General features: G+C 42.6%; 1 protein-coding gene across 3 annotated transcripts in view; it reads left to right on the top strand.

The window, feature by feature from the left end:
• The first annotated feature begins 694 nt into the window (after positions 1–694).
• The window catches only part of cadm1b (cell adhesion molecule 1b), a 252,626-nt gene continuing 231,989 nt past the window's right edge, over positions 695–21,331 (top strand). For 2 of the 3 annotated variants that reach the window (XM_017711068.2, XM_017711070.2), the window contains exon 1: positions 695–821. In XM_017711068.2, coding sequence (XP_017566557.1) covers positions 749–821 — 73 coding nt within the window. In that variant the 5' untranslated portion in view covers positions 695–748. The remainder of the gene's footprint in view (positions 822–21,331) is intronic. The other variant, XM_017711069.2, reaches the window with a different exon arrangement.

Genomic DNA, 21,331 nt, shown 5'->3' on the forward strand with positions numbered 1-21,331 from the left:
ATACGGTGATCGTATATTATGCATATTATTACTGGTTGGTTAGTGTAGTGGTTAACACCTTTGCCTTCTACGCTGTAGACTGGGGTTCAAGCACCCTACACTACACCAATAAGGGTCCTTGGGCAAGACTCCTAACACCGCCTTGGCCTCCCTGTGTAAAATGATCCAATTGTAAGTCGCTCTGGATAAGAGCGTCAGCCGAATGCCGCAAACGTAAAACGTAAATGTATTACATCACATGTGATCCTATGTCAGTTACATTGTGACATGTGACCACATCAGTCACCCCAGGTCAGATGTGATCATCACGTCACGCATGATCACGTGATTCAACTTACGTCACATGTGATCACATTATCCACATTAGGTGGTGTGTCTTGACTTGTGAGCCTGTGTTTCAACCACAGTGTGAAATGAAGTAGACATCTCGGCCAGGGAGTGGATGGGCTAGTCCAGTGGTCACTAACCTGGAGATCTAACACTGCTCTCCAAGCTGATCGGGATCTTCTGGGGAGATCAGGGTAGGAAAACTAAACTCTACAGAAGCTCGGTGGTGACCAATGCGGGGGGGGGGGGGGGGGGGTTCAGTTTCGTGACAGCAGTGAACGTAGGCATGGCCACTTTAGTGAGTATCTTCTTTCCCTTCATCACCCCCTCCCTCCTTCCCTCCCTCCCTTCCCCGCATCTCATTATCCTGAGCTCCGTCTCTAGGTGATTTAGCGCCGCCAGTCTGAAGCAGGTGTTCAACATGGCGAGCTCGGGGAGCGGATCTCTCTCTATTCCACTCTTCATCTGCCTGGTTTCAGCGGTTCTGTCCAAAGGTAAGGCGTTAAAGTTGATCCGGAGTTCGTGGCTGGAGGAAGCGGCGCTGAGGCGAGACTGCCTGGCCGCTCTGAGAGCGCCGAGCGCGGATGCTGCTTCGCTGAACGCGCGCGTGTTTTTAAGTGGCCGCTTGTGAGAAATAAAGTGCTTCTGGTTCGCTTTTCTTCGGGTTTTAGCGGATCCAGTCCCTTCATTTGTTTTCCTGTAGCGGGGAAAGTCAGCGAGGCTGCTGCTGCTGCAGTGGAGCTGGTGAGCTGGTGAGCAGATGAGCAGACGGGCTGGAGATAAAGTGCGTAAACGGCAGTAAGTGAAGTAGAGAAGGCGAACTAGTCCCGAGTGCTGATTGGAGTGTCCAGGGTCTGATCGATCTTTGGAAATCGATGGTTTTAATCGTCGATAGGCTGCTTAAAAGCCCAGTTCGAGCCGATGCTCTGTACTACGCTGCCGTTCTCCTCCTGAATGACTGGAGGAAACCGGCTCAGTTAGGGGGCGAGCGCAGATCCAGCGCCTCCGTTAGAGCGAGCGCTACCCGCTGTACATGACAGCTGCGTGCGGTGTTAGACACGGCCGCTATTCCGCATCCTCGCTTCTCCCCTGATCTCCACACGCGGTTCTGGAGGAGATCTGCACCATCTGGCTCGCTTTTTTGGCGAGTCACTGTTGTTTCCCCACCACTACAGACAGCGAAAACGACGGCGGATTGTAGGAGTGAACGTTTCACAGCAGCGGTAATTGGACTTGTGGGATTCGCTCCTTTGGCATCCCCATCCATCAACAGGTTTACTGCCAGAGACTGGCTGGGAATCCGTGCCTGAAGATGAGGCTTCTCTGGCTTTTGCCTCTCTCCTTTTTGTGCATCATCTGGAGATCTTGAAGGAAATCAGGGCTGGAGAAGTTCTTCAGGAGGAGGAACATTGTGGATTGGAGTCTTCACTCATAAAAAAAAAAACATGAACTAAAGGGGTCGTTTGACTTACAAACTGAAAACATATCAGCGTTATATGAAGTACTTGGCTCTTCTTTAAGAAACCGGCTTGCCTAAAATGGATAAGAGTGAGTGGAAGTGCATTTCAGTGAATGAAAACTGTTCATGCTGCTCCAGAGAGAATTCATCAGCTAGAAAACCTGAATAACCTGCACTGAAATGGTTCAAGCTCAAGCATTCAGCAGCTGAACTGGTATCAAAATGTATGTGAGGTAATGTGAGACTGTATTTGGAGCAATAGGTAGATGGACAGACAGATGGACAGATAGATAGATAGACAGACTACAAACACCTCAAGGTGATTCACACTGAACATCCTTCTCTTTTCCACGCCAGCTATTTCCCTGACAGCGCTCTAAATTCTCAGCGCTTTTCTTAATTAGTGCAATAAAGCAAACTGTTTACCTCCACCACACTTGTGGATGTGGGATGCCTTTAGGCCAGCCGTGGATAATTGGAGCTGTGTGTCTTCAAAGAGGACTGCAGGATCCCTGAAACTGCGCGCTAAACAGAGTCTGACGTACACTGTACTCACAAAAACACCTTCACTCCTTTCTGAACGCCTTTGAAAGCAGACCTCGGACACACGGACCGTCCATCAGCAATCAAACTCGGAGCAATCAAGATAATGGCATCGCCAGTTGTATTAACGTGTATTGTGTCAAGGCGTTTTTGTAACGCAGGCAGATTTTTAATTTGGATTAGTTCCAGGCTGTGTGTCTGATTAGTGTAAAGAATGAGATTTGTATCCAGGAAACATAGTGCAGCTATTGCATCACAGTCTCTTCTGTCACACTGACAGCAGCAGGATGCTCGCTGAAGAAATGCAGCGCTCTGACACACAGCGCCAATTAATTATGAGTTTGCCTTATATAGGCCTTCTCTAATAATCCTCATCTCATTTCTGCATACAGGAGATCTGAGAGCATTATGATGCTGACAGGAACGTCTCAATCAAGATTTGATTTGTCAGTTTGTTTGTTTTTTTTCTAATGGCGATTAATTCTGCTGTATTTGGTTTCTGAAAAATAAGGCAGATGTTTTAGATCAGGGCTGCCCAAAGTGTGGCTCACAGGACTGATTTGGACCTTTGATTTGGCCCACCAGAAAATGACCCTAACCCCACCCCCCCCATTCGGGCTGGAGGTTAGGGATCTGGCGCTGTGACCGGACGGTTGCCGGTTCGATCCCCAGGGCCGACAGTCCATGACTGAGGTGTCCTTGAGCAAGACACCTAACCCCAAACTGCTCCCCGGGCGCTGCGGATTGGGCTGCCCACTGCTCCGGGCAAGTGTGCTCACTGCCCCCTAGTGTGTGTGTTCACTGGTGTGTATGTCGTGTTTCACTTCACGGATGGGTTAAATGCAGATGTGGAATTTCCCTGGTTGTGGGATCAAAAAAGTATCACTATTCAGAGAAAAAATGTCTTTTTTGTGGTGTATGTCATTGCTTTCATTCTGGTTTTCTGTCAAAATGGTATTTTTAAGTAATAACAAAAATAATGTTGTAAAATAGATGTTCCACTTTGGCCTCCCAGGACAAAGCAGTTTGGGCGTTCAAGTCTTAGATTCTTGTTTTCTGGCATGCATAGACCTCTGGTGTCATGTCCTCACTCTGTCAGCACCATGCCCATATTAGTAACTCTGGGTCCATGCAGTTTTTCTCTATGGGAAAAATGAATGGAGTTATTCAAACATTACTGCTCTGTACACAAAAATGCTATTAAAACCTGATGTGTGTTGCTGTATGTATATCTGTCACTGAATATGACAGGATCCTCTACATTACAAAGTTGTGAAAGAGTTGGAAATGTAAACATTGCTTAACGTGAGCTAACATTGCTGCTCTGTGAGCTTAAGCTGAGTTGCTTTTGGTGTAGCAGTTTGTTGAGGTGTAAAAAGTACCGAAAATCCCTAATTTGGGGGGCAGTCGTCGGCTGGAGGTTAGGGAACTGGCCCTGTGACGGGAAGGTCACCGGTTCAATCCCCAGTGCTGACAGTCCATGACTGAGGTGTCCTTGAGCAAGACACCTAACCCCAAACTGCTCCCCGGGCGCCGTGGATAGGGCTGCCCACCGCTCCAGGCAAGTGTGCTCACTGCCCCCTAGTATGTGTGTATTCACTGGTGTGTATGTGGTGTTTCACTTCACGGATGGGTTAAATGCAGAGGTGGAGTTTCCCCGTTTGTGGGATTAAAAAAGTATCACTTCACTTAATTAAGTACAAGTACTGTTACTGTAGTGATCATCTTCTCAAGTATTAGTAAATAAATAAGTAGTTTATTGAAAAACTACTTAAGTACTCAAGTTACTTAGTTACTTTTTTGTATTTCAGCTGTCACAACCTGAACGTGTTTCTGAGCTGACTCGACTACATCATTGGAAATACTCTTTACAGAAAAACACTAAAGCAAAACATGATATGATGTGGTGGGGGGGAAGGTTCTGAGAGCTGAGACTGATCACAGTTTGTTCTGCTAGCACACAATTTACACACCTTTCTGTAAACTGTAACGAACAAGGTTTACAGTAAACTGCATGCATTTCATAGGTCGATGAAGTATTTTAGATTCCCTGAAAGAAAGACAGATGCGCATGTACGTTGTTACTGTTTAATTAAGTCCATTCAAGAGAAAAACACTCAAAATTACTTCTTGGGAAACATGTAAGTAGGTTTGGAACAGTTTTCTTTACAATAGTGGTGATTTCTAAAAGCCCCGTTCATTTTCCCCCTACATTAAGCAGCTTAGACCTAACATGAGCGTGACACTGACTACACAGTGACGCACCACTTCACAGGTCTACTGCTTCTGATGGTAAACAGGACTACATTTCTGAAAGATCACGGTAGCTGTTTCATCACCCACCTGTTTCTTTGAAATGAATAACAACTAATAATCCACTATGATTTCTGCTCTGATGAGTTCGCCTACGTTCTGTTTAGATCAACATCACTCACAGCGATAATTTAGCCTGCTATTTAAAGCCATACAATTTTTAGCTCATTAGATTTGCATTATCCCTCGACTTATAAGCCACTCTCTAATAGCTAAATAATGGACAGTACTGCATTATGGTCAGAGCAGATGCTAATGTTGTTGGAGGAGGGAGGGGTGTTTGTGGTTAACTTTGAAAATCAGTTAAAGATGTTTCTTTTTTCCTTTTTTGATTTTTTAGCAACATCCCTTAGCCGTAATAGGTCAGTATGCAATAGCTTATTAAATCACAGTAGAATGCACGCATGCATGGTTTTATAACTTTAATTCCTTTACATTGTATGGAGCTTCTTTCACCTTTAAAAGGATCTTCACACTCACACCTCTTACTGGGATGGACCGTTGAGCCCACTGGGGTCTCTAACACCAGAGGATGGACCCTTTGGATTTTGTTGTTGCTTTTCAAATGCAATGTTTTAGATGGTGTGATAGGGGTGTTATAAGGGTTTTCCCTCCATGTCTTGGTTAGGCTTGAAAGAAAAACAAGCACATACTATTGTAATGTGCATCCAGTACGGTTGCTCATAAACAGTAAACAGTATTGTATTTTAATTGTTGAATTAAACAGTAAAAGGCCTAGAGTTTAGTATCTCTCTTATGTTGGCAGCAATATTAAACCACTCCAAGTCTTTGGTTTTAAGGGTAATACCCGCAGGCACAGTCTAAAACACAGCTCAAAGGCGGAGTCAGTGATTTTGAAGTCAAAACATGTTGTTATAATTGTTGAGATTCTCTTCACATTCCAACAGCTGTCAATAAAACAGATGCTCAGGGCAAAAAAATCCAGTCTCTATTGCTGCCCCAAGCACTATACATGTGCGCCAGTTGTGGGTAGCCCAAATGCAACATCTAGTAAGTTTCTCTTCATAAAAAAACAGCGAATCTAGCCGTGGCATCACGACTTAATACACACCATGAAAAATACTAGGAACAGAAATTGAAGAAAAAAAATACTTAGTGGATCTAGAGCCAGATCCACATGGGGCAGTCATGGGCTGGAGGTTAGGGAACCAGTCTCATGACCAGTTCGAGCCCCAGAGCCGACAGCACATGACTGAGGTGTCCTAGAGCAAGACACCTAACCCCCAACTGCTCCCCGGGCGCTGCAGGTTGGGCTGCCCACCGCTCCGGGCAAGTGTGCTTACTGCCCCCTACTGTGTGTGTGCTCACTAGTGTGTATGTGGTGTTTCACTTCACGGACAGGTTAAATGCGGCGGTGAAATTTCCCTGTTGTGGGATTAATAAGGGTCTCTTAATCTTAGTCTAAAAGAGAATAAAAAGAGAGTCAGAGTAGTTGAAGGACATGAAGAGTGCTCTGTATCTGCTGGACTTTATCCTGCATAGCAACTTTCATTCTGACGCAGCTGAGTATCTAACATAGACGTTATCTGATTAGTTAATCTAGTTGCCCAATTTATGGTGTAGCACAAGCTAAGAAAATGAGCTAGGGATAGTAGCTCACTTAGCTCAGAGGAACTCAGTCCAAGGAAGGTAGTTAGCCATATCATCATTTTAGCTGTAATAGTCGATTGCCCATCAAAAATTGAATGTTGAAATCTATGCTAGGGTGCATTACTCCCTTAAAAGCTTAGGTATTTGGCCAAACGACAACAACAGCACATGCTGGTTTATGCTGGCCTAGTGCTGGTTTAGCTGGTCACCCAGCATGGTCACGTGGCGGTGGTGGGGAGGGTGCACTTATCCAGCCCAGGGCCCTTGCAAGACAATGCTTCATCCTTTTTGATAGCCTCTGAAGAACCCTTCCTGGAGACTACATGATCCAGTATTCACACAATATACAGTAGTATAGTGGGATTTAAAAAAATGATTAAAGGATCATGATGATGATGGCATGATAGACCAACACTGTTGCCATCAGATAAACGGCGCTGAAAGCTTTCATCTTCGAGAGAGAGGAGAAATCAAGCTCCACTCTTACTTCAGATCTGAAAACATCCACAGGTGTTTCTGTCCATCCTTCCACTGTGAGACATCAACTCAACACTATGAGTCTGAAAGGAGGTGTAGCTGTCAAAAAAACCCTTACTGAGAAAAAGAAAAGAAGAACATTTGCAAATAAAATGAAGAAGCTGCTGGTGCTCTCAGCAAAAAGGACTGACCAACCCAGAGTTCTGACCTCAGTGTGTTTGGGATTACTTGGATCATGAAAGCAGAAAATGCAACCAACTTCTAAGACTGAACTTTGGAGGTGTGAAAAATATCTCAGCTTCCATTCTTTGGAAGAAGAGCAAAGAGTGAACACAATAATACTCCAAAACCGATGTAATGTTAAGCTGTTGGGGCATCAGTGTAATTTCCTTTGAAATGCTTTCGTCTGCTTTTCATTCATTCCTGATGCGGAAAATGTAACAACTTGGCTGTGTTGACAGGAGATTAATACGTGAAGGGTGGTCTCTGACTTTTGCACAGCACTCTACTGTTTCCATTACTATTCATAACGTGACTATGAATGAATGTGTTGCAAAATCGCGCGGTCATGTTAGAAGACACAGAACTAGAATTTAAAGCGGTGAGTGGCAAATCACTGTCTTTGTCCGATTACAACGGCATTGTTAGACTCGTGCCTAATTGAGTATTTTGACTCATGCCTCAACTGCAGGCTTATATTAATATCTTGAAGAAAGAAAAACTCTGATCGGGAAAAAAAATTGTTTACTTCCAAAATGTGAACTCATTATTTAACAGTCCTACATCGAGATGTTTTTCTTTATCAAATAGATTAAACGAATGTAACCATGAGAGAAATGCAATTTTGTGCTTGAACCCACAAGCCTTCCATGTTATTCATTCATAATGACACAATGATACTTGTTTTGGTGCCCTTCTGAGAGAATGCCTCTTCAGTGACTCAAATACAGAGGAGGCTGTCACCAGCGAAGTCCAGCTTGAGCGAATTACCTGTAGCGTTCAACACATAGTTTACAAATAAGGCATTATAAGTGGTGGAGGTGAGTAAGAAATAAGGCTTGTAAACCAGCAAGGTTAGTGCAGGGCTGATTGTAGTCGAGGACGGTGTGGGAGAGCACAGCTGATTAAAAACGGCTGACTGAAGGTGGGAGAGAATGCTTCATTCATGGCAGCGCTCGGGTAATGAGAGAGGAATATGATGAGGGGAGGAGAGTTCATGTCTGCTGCGATAAATATGTCATTGTTCTCACTCTGCCCTGTCTTTCATGGAGTGAACCTACTGTCTATTCTAGTTACTGACAGCCTGATTCATATTGGCACCGACCAAGAAGGGGAAAAAAAAAATCTAATTATGACATTTTTCATGGAATCCATTGCATAATAGTGAGCTACATCTAGCAGCCATAGAGCACGAATAACTGCAGCAAAATTGCGTCCCAGTAACATAAGTGCCACTTGTCTGTTTGATCTGTACTAGTTAGAGGAAGCTTGTTTTATACGATGTAAGTGTTCTACCAGTTTAGTTACCAGCTTATTAGTTTTAGGCGATATTTTTCTTTTCATTTTAGGCAAAGTCATTAATAAGATTATACAGTGCGGTCTTCCTACGGCCTATTTTACAAAATCACAATATTAACATTTGTACTTCTCAGGCGAACAGGGTAAAGTCGAAATATACACACTACAGTCCCGCAAATGTCGCCTCCGTTTTGCTGGCCTACATGCCTCCACCCGTATCGGGTAAACAGTTGTGGCTGTGTGTGTTTAAAAACAGGCTAACCACCAGTTCTGTTACATCAGCTATCAGACACATAGTGCAGACTATGCATCATGCTGGTTGAAGGGGGGGAGAAGGAGGGGCCATCCTACCCACCCGGAGAGAGCGAGGCCAATTATGCTCTCTTGGGCTCCCAGCCGTGGATGGCTGAAGCTTCACCAGGGATGAAACTCGCGATCTCCTGATGATGGGGCCAACGTGCCGAGGCAGGATGTTTAAAGTGACCGGTGGTTTTCTGTCCGACGGCCATGGCATCAGTAGCTCTTTTGTAGTTTGTTCATTAGTGCAGTAGTGTACGCTGACTATGCCACATGGTGTCAGACGCTTCTGAATGTTTGTATCAACGCATTTTTATGTGGTTGAGTTTGAGAACGGCTATACGCGCATCACTAAGCTGAAGTGGCACAATGTTTTTTTGTTCTAATGGAAACCAGATCTGGTGTTTTTCACTGCGCGAACACACAAATCGGATCTTTTCAAATTGGAGCCTCTTTCACATATCCGATTCGTGACCAAGTGATTTTAATGAGCATGCTCAGATCAGAATTCGTGTTTTTTACATTCAGCGTTAATGCGGCAGCAGCATCTAACCTGAAGTTAGAGCCAGTTAACGCTGCAGAATTAAAGCATCTGACTCTTTTCGACCTTCGTCTTGTTCTAATAATGAAGAGCTGAGAGCTGCTCAGACCTAATTATCTTCCAGCAAAGGCGTATTGTGCTGGTTGGTTTCTTGTTTGTGTTGCACAGGGAGTTATTGAGTAGGGTGAGCACATGCAGGTCATTTCAGGACACGTTTCGTTCATGTTAATGACAGATTTGAGTCATTTACCTGCACAAGTGTGAAGCCACAAGTTACACAGTTTGGATCTGAACAGAAAATCGGAGTTGAGCAGTGCGGCTTGTAATGTGCACGTGATGTTACCCTAATTGAGCTCGGTATCTATCAGGCCCATTTCTGATACCAGTGTTGGTAACAATGCATCCCTCATCAAAAACACGATGCATAGCGAATCATTTTCTAATCATATTTTAGCACCCTGAACTGTAACCAAGTGCTACTATGAGGCGCCTAGAAATTCCCATCCTTAGTGGCCAGGTTTCCTGGCCTAGACTAAGCCTAAAGCCTAGACTTAATAGAAATTAGCCAAGGGAGCTGCATTTCATTTGTCTAATGTAGCTCTCATACTTTTTTCTCTTTTTTTATTGAAGTGTGGCTTGGTTTGTTTGTTATTAACGGTTTCTTTGAGTGTATTGTGTGGGCCTTTATCTCCCTGTGCTTTGGAACTTGTCATGAAAACGGCTGAAAGAATATGTGAAAGTACACGGCCCACAAAGCTCAGTGAGATATGACCCACTTAACATCCAAGCTGATGACAGAACCTCCGTGACTGAAACCATTCCCATGTCCTCTTTAGAAAGCCTGCTTTTGTGCCGTTCTTCTTTTGGAGCAGTGTTGGGGTTTTTTGTTTTGTTCCTTTTTTCTGTCATTTGATGTGGGTAAAAAAAGTGGGGGAAACAGCCTCGCTTTATTCTGACACCTTCCGCAAGTGCTAAAGGTGCTGGTCGTGGATTTTTGTAATGCTTAAATGGTGCTTAAAGATCATAATGAATCAGCTGTGAGCACTGAAGCCTACTAATAGTTATTGGGCGCAGTGCCTACTGTTCGGCTCGGACCAGCTTGTTTTTAACATGATCTGGATGATCAGTGTAACAGCCACTGGCATGAGCTCGAGGCATTTTCAAACATTTACAAGTTTGGGGGGAAGTGTTAGCTTGAAACCTGCTAATAACTGTAGGAAGAGACATATTACTCTGTTTTATTGCTAGCACTTCACCAGCTAACTCCATCTAAAAGAATAGGATGATGCCATCTAATCAACAGGCCAATCAAGTAGGAATAACGGTGTAGTTACACTTGAAAATAAAGCTTTCCAAATGGCGCTTGGCCTGAACTGGTGTGGAGGCTTTACATTCTGAGGAGGTTCTTTAAACTTTAAAAAGCTTATTCAAAGAACTGCCCGTTGAAAAGTTCCTAAGGAGCCAAAAGTAGTTATTCTATAGAAGTGTTTCTCAGTGCTGGGCTTTGAGCTCCACTGCCTTGCATATTTTAGAGTCTCACCTGCTTCCAGCAGACCTGACGCAGCGAATGAATTAGTAAGCTCTTCTTGAAGTGAACTGGGTATGTTGGGAAGCGGTGTCCGTCCTGGAAAAGTAATCTAATTACTCATTACTTCTGTGTTACTTTCTGAAATGCAAGCAAATATGTACCAACTGGCAACGACAACGGTATTTAGTATTTAGAAATGAACAGCCAGTCACAGTAAACATCACTGAAATGGCATGTCACTCTCCCTGCCTCTGCTCTGAACAAGACACAGCCAGTTATGCTTCATTAAAATGATGAATGGCTAATGCTGCTTGAAACCTAGAAACTAGCCAGTAGAAATGGTCCAAAAACAGCTGCCTTCAGTGTTGCCAGATTGGGCGGGGTTCCCACCAAATTGGGCAGGTTTTGGTTGGATTTGGCAGGAGAAAAGTGCCTTGGCAGGGGTAAAATTTGGGCTGGGTTGCCATTATTTTGGTGGGTTTTTAAAAAGTGTATAAAATTAATAAACTGCTTTACTCAATGCAGCTGAAGTTGGAACAGGCCTCACTTCCACCACATCCAACATTCAATGGCAACTGTGATTTGGGTTTCTTTTTGAGAGAAACTGCATTGTTCACAATTAACAACTGCAGTCCACATACCCATATTACTGATGCCAAGGTTGTGCGTTGGGTCAAAGCATGGCATAGATTATCTGGTTCCCTCACATTACTAACTGTAAAGAATCCTGATATAGTAGGAAATCGTAACGCTCCATGACTTAACGTGTTTTGAAAGCGTATACAAGGAACAGTTATGCTTGCAATATTATTACTTATCATTTTCTGCTTTGATTGCATGGCAGCACAGGTCCTATAGTATCCGACTCATTAAATATGTTAATACTCTGAAAACATTGATGAGTTTGTGTGAGCTCAGAGCTGAGGAAGAAACCTTGGGAGGAACCAGGCTCACCAGGAGGGACCCATCCTCCTCTGGTCAAACTACCTACAGAGTTATTATACTACTAATATTAATAGCAGTAGCATTAGTAGTAGGAATAGCTGGGAGTCTATGAGAACATCAGTGTAGGGTGGGCAGCTAGTCCAAGGCAGGTGGTGGTAGCTGGGGCGTGGGCAGCTGGTCTGAAGTGGGCAGCAGGAGGGCTCAACAGTCAGTCGTCCTTCAGTGTCCGGCTGGACATGTGGGCGATTGTATACTCGGGAAAAAAAGCAGGGAGAGGGAATTAGTTTTATTCTGTCCGTTTGTACACACACAAATGAAATCAATTTATGAATCAAAATCATTTATGGTTTCTATGTCCAGTCATAATATTATTACATAAAAAAGCTTTTGATTCTTCATAGCATTGATAAACGCGTTTGTTTAAAAGACAGACAGTACAGTCTTGCAACATCATTCTAATCTGCACAGTTACAAAGGCAGATAATGCACCATAAGAAGCTCATTATTGATGTCATGTTGGTTAAATGCTGGTTATGTTTGTTAAAATGGCCCTAAACGGTTTTGGTGTGTACTTTTTGGGCAATTTTCCATTCATTTTTGTGGGTTTTTTAAACAGTTCTTGGCTGAAAACTATAGAAGCAATCCGGCAAACCTGGCTGCCTCGAAAGACTCTTTATGAATAAAATATCAAGCTTACCGAGCTCTTCCCAACCTGTTTAGATGAGCTTGGAGCATCCTCTTCTTCTAGATTTATATCTGGGTGTTTCATGTTAGCAGCTTCAACAGTTTGCACATCAAGTTTGCCCAATGCCTGTTCTACACCAGTCACATTCACAATCAAAGTCATGCAATCTGCAGTTGCAGGTACTACACACACTCATAAATCACATACACACACGTAAGTACATGGATATGCATAGATATAATATAGTATACAGAATATAGTATAGTATTCTATATACTATAGTATATAGTATATTTTTATTCTTTTTTTTCTGCTGGATTTTTGTCCACTAACTTAAGATACAGACACAAAAGCATGGTGGACCCCTAAATGGCTAGATCTGTTTTTTTAAACAATATCACAGGCAAGTTACCTGAGGCATAGACAGCACCGTGATGCTGGCACACTAACCACGGTGTTGGTCAGGTCCCTGCTAGAAATTCTCTTTTTCCAATCAAGACAAAACAACAGCAAGATAACCCACATTAACGAGAACACAGATTAACATAAACCCAAACACCTCTGAGCCGTGATGACGCCAGGCTAATAGACACGCTCATAAACTGCATCTTAGATATAAAAGCCTGGATGTCACAGACGTTTTTACAGCTAAACTAGGATAAAACAGAAATATTGATCACTGGTTTAAAGGCTCAGAGAGAGAGAGAGAGAGAGAGGGAGAGAAACTGGCCCCCAAACTAGACTTAACCCAAGCCACGAAGCAAGAAATCTATGATTTTAGCCTCTGATTAAAATTTCAAGCCTCGTGTGCAGATGTCACAAAAACAGCATGTTAGTTTTCGTATTGGTGTTAAAATTGTTTTATTCGTTCATAAGGCACTACATGGCCTTGCACCAGACCATCTCTCAGAAACCAAGAAGGCCCCTGAGATCCTCTGGTTCTTCTCTTTTAGCTATTCCAAAACACAGTACAAAACCATTTGGTGATGCTGCTTTCAGCCATTACGATTCAAGCTGCTGGAGCAGCCTTCCAGTGGATGTGAGAGCAACTCAAAGTTTTAAAAAGTTTAAACATAAACTAAAGCCCATTTACTCACTCTGGCTTTTATGTAGTGTTTTATAATTTTATATCTTAGTATTTGAACCCGTTTTATTTATTATCATCATTATTATTTGGGTTATTCTATTCTCTTTTCAACGTTTCATTATTCTTTATTTCATTCCATTTATTTTATTAACATTTTACTGTTTTACTATAATCAGTTTACTTTTTGACATATTTTATAATTTCATTTTTACTATCCATACTGCTTGTATTATCTTTCATTACTTACTTTTTATCTTTACCTGTGTTTGTTGTTGTTCTTATTCAGGTGAAGGTATTAGTCTCCAAATCCATTTTTAATATCTTACATTTGTTAATCCCTTGAATTGCAGTTTGATTGGTTTGAAAGGTGCTATATAAACATGTATTTCTCTACAAAGTGTAAGGGTGAGAGAGTCGCAGACGGACGCAGATCAGAAATCAGCGTGGTTATAATACACGGCAAGATTATCGATCAACAATAGAACAAAAAAATCGTAATCCAAGGCCGAGCCAAGGTCAAAAAGGTATATATCCAAAACGACAAAGACAGAGGTATCCAAAAAGGGGGCGAGGCAAAAAACGAAAGTCAGCAGAGCAACACGTAAGTTCAAAACACTAGAAAACAAACAGTGCAATGAAAACGTTCGGTAAGGTTCAGCGGAACAACACTTCACATTGTAGCAGTGCTATGTCTGGGCTTAAATAGCCCAACCTTAGAGTCCCATCTAATTTAATGCCTTTAATAATCAGGAGACTTAGATCTCCACCAGGAGTGGGATGGGGAGTATGAAGTCACGTGAGACTCCAAAGGACTCTGGGAATTGGAGTCCCTGTCTTGCGAGGCTGGATCGGAGCGCGTGACACAAAGCATGAATCTGCTTTTCATAAGTGATACATTTACCCCAGTGAAGGACGGCTGAGATGCTCGTAATAAAGATGGAAGAAAGCAGTTTAACAACTTAAAAATCCAAACCCTCAAGCATTCTAAGTTAAAGCATACTCCTGCAGTGGGCATTTTTCATTTATATCTTACCTCTGATGACTTTATGCATGGAAGAAGGCAGTACAAATGTCACTACTCTTAAGGACGATGCAACCTTTTTTCTTTAACTACGGTGGCTGACGTTTTATATTCGGCTGTGTAAATGGGCATCCTCTACTCTGTTGAACTATCAGGTCTTGCTTTTACAGGTCCCTCGGGTACATCTTTTGAATATCTGAAGTTCCAAATTTAAGGTATGTTCACATGTTAGCTCTTTGCCTAAAAGCAAGACTGAAATAATTTCATGTAGTGCAATGGTTGCTTTCAGTGATTAGAGCAGAAAATGAACTTGATGTTTAGGAAATATGTGGAAAACTTCTGGATCAGCCGGAACACAATGACAGATTTAAAATTAGTTCACTTTTTTTTACTATGCCACCAGTAAAGTTTCCACTGTGAGTCAAAGTGGCTGCTGAGGTTTTCTCGAACTTGCTCGAAGAGGCCGTCTAGGGGCTTGGGCCCTTGGGTATGCGCCTATAAAACCCATGGGATGATCCCAGCCTGGGTAGTAGGGTATCCAAGGCCAATCCTAGGGAAACCTAAAGGCTCCTCTTCAGCACGGGCTCATGTTCAAAGGACGTCACACATGAGGGCGCTTGTCATAATTACAGGGAACCAGCAACATAATACTTTTATATTACTGAACAAAATCTTTCATGACATTTGTGTTTGTGGCACGGTTAAGTCAATGTTATGTAGCAGGGTTCAAATAAAGTGTTACTGAAGCCTCCTAAACCTTCTGTGATGTAACAGCTGAACAATGCAGCCTCCCTCATCTACATTCTCATATTAGAGACTCGTCTGTAGAGTTCAATTACGAAAATGATATGAAGATAGCAGACATGGAAAAATGAGCCTGTTGTATAACCTCAGCTACACTGCAAAAGTGTCTGGAAGCTCTTCACTGTAAAAGTGCAGATGATCGATCATATAATGCTTTGCGAACCAGTTATATTTGGGACACAAGCTTTTAAAAAAAAATCAAATATTAGTCTTTGCTTTTCAAAGCATTGAGTATAGAGTGAGTATACAAGCTAGAAGCCATAGTGTCGTATTGAATGCAGTCTGGACGGCGGGTTGGATAAGCATTGATCAGTCGAGACAGAGAGTGGGACTCCAGCTGTCTGAGCAAGAGAGAGTGACCAATCAATAGGAGGTACAGATGGTGGCTCAGAGGGAAGGTGCTATTCAATAGAGCTGCTAAATACTTAAGAGTGTCAGGACATAGAATACTCTCAGTGGTTAATCTCATTAGCTAAAGCAAGATGAGCCGACGCGATGGCAGCATCTGTCTGCGCGCTCACAACTGGCTCTGCTGTGATAACACTATTATCTCTGTATTTGTCTGTTTTATAAGATAAAGGTTCCCCTTAATATTCCACTGATGTGTAAATGTGCTGTCATGATGATGTCACTCTCATCCCGAGTCATGAGGTCGCAGTACAGTGTGAGTTTATGAATTATTTCACTGTAAAAGGCTGCGCTGGAGAATCACGTGAGACACTTTACTGCTGCTGTGAGTCAAATCCTGCATGTAGCCCTTGCAAATTTTATAGCCAGGCCACGGGAGCCTGGCACAGGAGTTCAGTCAAATGCCTTAAACTACACGTAAAGTAGATTCTGTTTGAGATTGAGCTTGGATGTGACGAATTACCTTCACTAAATCAGGACAATGCATGTATTATTTATCGGTAATTCAGCTAAACCAGGCTCTTATTGATCACTAGGCCTGTGGGAACAGGGTGTGTGTAACAGAAAACCCCCTCGGAGGCTGGGAAACAAAGCAATGGAAGGTGAAGTCACTCAATGTTGTGATCATAGTATTAGTAGGTGGGTCACAGTCTTCGAAGAGGAGTGGGGGTGGGGCTTGTGGACAATCACGAATCTCTGACAGAAAAACAACTCTCCTCTTAAAGGTGCAAACACCCGCCGCACAGTGAGGTGGAAGGAATGATGTGGTCGAACGTTTGGGGTGGCTTCTGGTATGGCCAATCAGATTTCAGATACCACTGGCCACCCTGGCCACCACTTTCAAACCGTGCATGTTGGTCATTGACACAATCTTTGTGCCACACATGAACCTATCAGTATTTTAGTCAAATTTTTGAGTAACATAAAAAGAGATTACAATAGCTGTGGTCTTTCTTCCTTTGAGATATCCGCGCAGGAAGAAGCGTAAAAAATTCCTATTTTTGTAACACCATTGTAAACAAGTTATGACATTTGTGTGTCGTGACTTATTTTCACATGACGTTTTTCAGTCTCTCTTTTTCCCCTAGAATTAAACAGGCTGGTTTTACCACTGTTAAGATTAAGAGTAAATGACCCTTATTAGTCCCACAACAGGGAAATTTCACCTCCACATTTAACCCATCCGTGAAGTGAAACACCACATACACACTAGTGAGCACAAGCACACCAGGGGGCAGTGAGCACACTTGCCCGGAGCGGTGGGCAGCCCAATCCGCAGTGCCCGGGGAGCAGTTGGGGGTTAGGTGTCTTGCTCAAGGACACCTCAGTCATGTGCTGTCGGTTCTGAGGATCGCGAGTCACGAGGCTGGTTCCCTAACCTCCAGCCCACGACTGCCATGGGCATATATAGATATAAAGATCTATATATGTAAATGAATTCTGATGTAAATGAACTGTTGTGATTGGCCGCTCTGTATGGTGCCTCATTCATAAGTCATCATAAATCAATCTGCTGAAGGCTGCTTTGGTTTTTGCAAAATCACGAAAACAATGAATTCAATATGGGCTGAATTGGCCTGGGAGTGAAAGCTGTGTTTTGAAACCTGAACAATGTTTACATAATACATCAAATTCTAATGTTTAAAGAAATTAAGGAATGTTTTCTGTGGTATGGTCCATTAAAGGGGACAAAGCCAAAATATCCAAATATGTCAGTACTGATAGTTAAGGTAGGGTTAACACACAGGCGCAACTGAGCTATACGCCACAAGAGGCGTGGCATCATTCTTTCATACGGCCTAACCCTTACCTGTGGTGAAATCACTGTACATAAGGCTCAGATGGCTAATCATGAGATCAGTATTGGTCAGTATGTATGTTTATATGTATATATTCTTGTAATATTGGTTGTAGCTCATTAACGATAGGTTAATGGTTGCCAAGCAACCCATATTGCAATAACAATAAACAACCCATATACTGTGCAGCCAAATTGTTTTCTACAGGTCTAATAAATATGTGATATATCAGTAGCTAAGGCAGGTGTAGGCCTGAATCGAACCGATTTGAGGCCCCCATAAATCAGTACAGTTCTGTAGTTGCTCAGTTGCTGGCTAAATCTTGACTCTATAATCTGTGCAGAAAAGCCTTTTTATTATTTCAGCCATGTCCACCTTCAGCTGTGCAAGCAGATAACTGTACTGGCTATGAGTAGGCCTGTGTGAGAGTTCTCACTCTCAGCACTTCACTAAGAGACTCCTGAGAGTGAGAACTCTGAATACGCCTCTCTTCAAATAAGCCTCATTCAGTCAGACTACACAGTTAATTAGACCTACTTGAGTTTGTGAAATAAACTACTTTTTTGAACATCAGGTTGTTCAGCTAGAAGCTTCTTAAGGCAAATAAAATCAAATAAAATAAATCAAAGAGCCTCTTTTACTACCGTTCCTGATTGTTAGTAGCTAAGAAAGCTGGCTGCTGCTCTCGAGTTCAAGTAATTAAACTAAGGATGAACTAATAACGGAACAGGCCAGAAAACTGAAAGTCTTTTTAAAAACGAACTTTTTATATTTACTTCATGAGAAGCAACAAACATGAATTACTAAGTAACATCGACTTTAATGAAGGGGACAGTCACAGGGCCTGTTATCTAATTAACTCTAAAGCATAGAAACTTTATGGTGTAATCATAGAAAAATTTGAATGGTCACCTCGGTAAAACAGGGCAAAGTTTAAGCAACGTCACTCCTCAGTAGGTTCAAATTCTGACCTTTATTTTGGAGAGCTTAATTGCCACAAACCAAGGGAAAATGCAAAACTGGAGCCTTGATTACTTAAACTTTTCCAACACTAATTGGTTTTGTCATTTCAGGCTATTCTGTACTTCTTTCTTAAGTGATACTTTTTCAATCCCACAACAGGGAAATTCCACCTCCGCATTTAACCCATCCATGAAGTGAAACACACACACACACACACACACTAGGGGGCAGTGAGCAGCCCTATCCACGGTGCCCAGGGAGCAATTGGGGGTTACGTGTCTTGCTCCAGGACACCTCAATCATGGCCTGTCGGAGCTGGGGATCGAACCAGCAACCTTCCAGTCACAAGGCCAGTTCCCTAACCTCCAGCCCATGACTGTCCCAATTGTGGTCTGGGAGGAAACCGGAGTACCTGGAGTAAACCCACGCGGACAAGCGGGAGAACATGCAGACTCCACACAGTAAGGACTCGCTTGGGGATCGAACCCAGGCTGTGGGTTCCCACTGCGCCACCGCACTGCCCAAACTTTTTTACATTCTTTCCTGACTTTTTTAATCCACAAATGAATAAACAGCTCAGATCCAGAACATTTTAGTAGGGGTCACAAAAAGGGGTGGCAGGGAGCTTCAGCAGGATAGCAGTGTGAATGTGCAAATGAGGAGGGGGTGGTGGGTTGGACGGTTGTTCTGCTGACCACCAGTACTGAAACAACTCTGCCCTTAAAGGCAAAGCGGGACACATGACCCTCACAATGTCAAAGTGCAGTTGGGAGGGCGGAGTTGGACAGTTGCTGAAAAAAATACCGATGCTGAAACTATTCTCCTCTAAAAGGCTCAAACACCCACCCAGAGTGAAGCAGAAGCCAGTGATGTTACAGAAAGTTTTGGTTGGCAACTGGGCCAGTCAGATTTCAGGGTGGGTAATGGTCACCCCAGCCACCCCTTTATAACCATGCATAGGTGCTGCAGTAGTGCACTATGATAATCACTGTTTTTCTTTTAGATGAGATTTTAATTTCAACGCTAGAGTCACACTCTTAAAAAGTAAAAGTGTTCTTTGGAGCGATTCTACAGAACTGGGGTCTCAACCTGAGGAGCTGTTAAAAATGCAGTGAAAAAAAGACTTTTTTCAATCTACAAAAGTATTTTATCTTAGGTTTTAATTAGTATTTTAACTAAAATATAGGAAATATTGTCCCATATTATTTTTCTAAGTATGAATTTTAACTAACATATGCACTCACTCAGACACACCTTAGTCAGTTGATATGACCAGAGGTCTATGATGTGCAGCAGAGACAGGGTTCCTGGCAAAGTTTCAGCTTCACAAAATCCAACATGGGCAGTTAACTCGTTTTATGAGTTAATAAGTTGTCAAGACAGTTAACAAATTTCTCCATTAACTCAGGTTTACACTCACAAGCTTTAATTAATCCTCATGTGTGCTCATGAATGTGCCACATTAATGACTGACAGCCAATCATGTAAAACATGAGGAGGAGTTAAGCAGCTTATTTCTCAAGGAAGAAAGGAGAAATTTGGATAAACATGGGGAATATAAAGTTAGAGGTACAAGTCACAGTCTTAATGCTTATTGGTGGAATAATTCCTGTTTTGCTTCTGAATCTATGTAGTATGATTTGCTTCCTCTGCTAAAATGACGGCATGAACATGAACATGAAGGAAAAAAGTGACCGGATGGGGCCACATTCCTCAGTGCCTGATTGCTTAGAAGCTTGGCCCTATGATCAGAGCTTATGACCAGAACTCGCCCTGGAGCAGGTTAGACATGTAGCATAAGTTGCTAAGCTCGAAACTTTTGAACGGTAGTACAGGAGTGCGGATATATATATATATATGCTGCGGATTGGGCTGCTCACCTCTCCGGGCAAGTTTGCTCACTGCCCCCTTGTGTGTGTGTGTGTGTGTGTGTGTGTGTGTGTGTGTGTGTGTGTGTGTGTGTGTGTGTGTGTGTGTGTGAGGTGAAATTTCCCCGTTGTGGGACTAATAAGGGTCACTTAATCTTAAAAAGTCAACAAACAATAAGTAAAGAAGTGGTGATTCCAGGTTAGTGGTTTTTTGTTTATTATTATTATTGGATAGAACTAAACCCGAAAAAACAATCTACTCTGGGTTCTATTAGAACCTTTTAAACTGTACTTGACAGCTATATTGATATCTGACAGCCCTTTTGCTAAGTTATGTACTACTTTCAACAAACATCCCCCAAAATGATCTCTCACGGTTTTTAAAAAAATGGCCCCATTCTGTCCCTCCCATGAATGTGCATCATTGCTGTAGTGTTATGTAAAGGTTCAACACCAGTTTAAAGTTTCCTCGAAACGAAGCCCCAAAGCATGCCTATTTTCCCGGAGTGGAGATGAAGAGCAGTATAGAAGCTCATAAAGTTTACGTGCATCACTAACAAAAACACAACGTAGCACAACAGAAGTTTGTAATAACATTAGCTATGCAGCTCATGTATTAATAAAGCACCTATGAAGATAATAACTGATCTCGGTATACGATCTGAGAGTGTTTGCCGAAGGCTTAGGATGGTGCGTGTTTACAGTTGGTGCGTTGGTGCGTGGCGTGTGGAAGGTGCCTGGAGACAGTGCTGGAGATGAATGAAAAGGGCAAACAAAATGAAAGTGAGGATAAAGCAAAACAGTGCATTATTCCAGCGCAGCGTGAAGTAAGCCCTAGGAGGAAAGGGGTGACATCTATCAATTAGGCAGTTTATACTCAAATGTAAATAAGCTGCCTGGAGAACTGTAAATAATTAGTTCCGCATAAAGTCCAGGGTTAAACAGCGACACCGTATGACGCCGGCTCTCAAGCTTGCCTCTAAGAAAGGTACTCTCAGAGCAGTGGTTAATTCCCTCTGACAGAGAAGAGGTTATCTAAGCCATGGTAATTGGGTTGCAGACGTGGAAGTTGGACTATTTGTGAAACCTCATTCAGCCCCCTCACATTTTATCAGTGGTTTAGGACAGACAAAGAAA

This window comes from Pygocentrus nattereri, chromosome 17, assembly GCF_015220715.1.
Source record: "Pygocentrus nattereri isolate fPygNat1 chromosome 17, fPygNat1.pri, whole genome shotgun sequence".
In the NCBI taxonomy this organism is placed as follows: domain Eukaryota; kingdom Metazoa; phylum Chordata; class Actinopteri; order Characiformes; family Serrasalmidae; genus Pygocentrus; species Pygocentrus nattereri.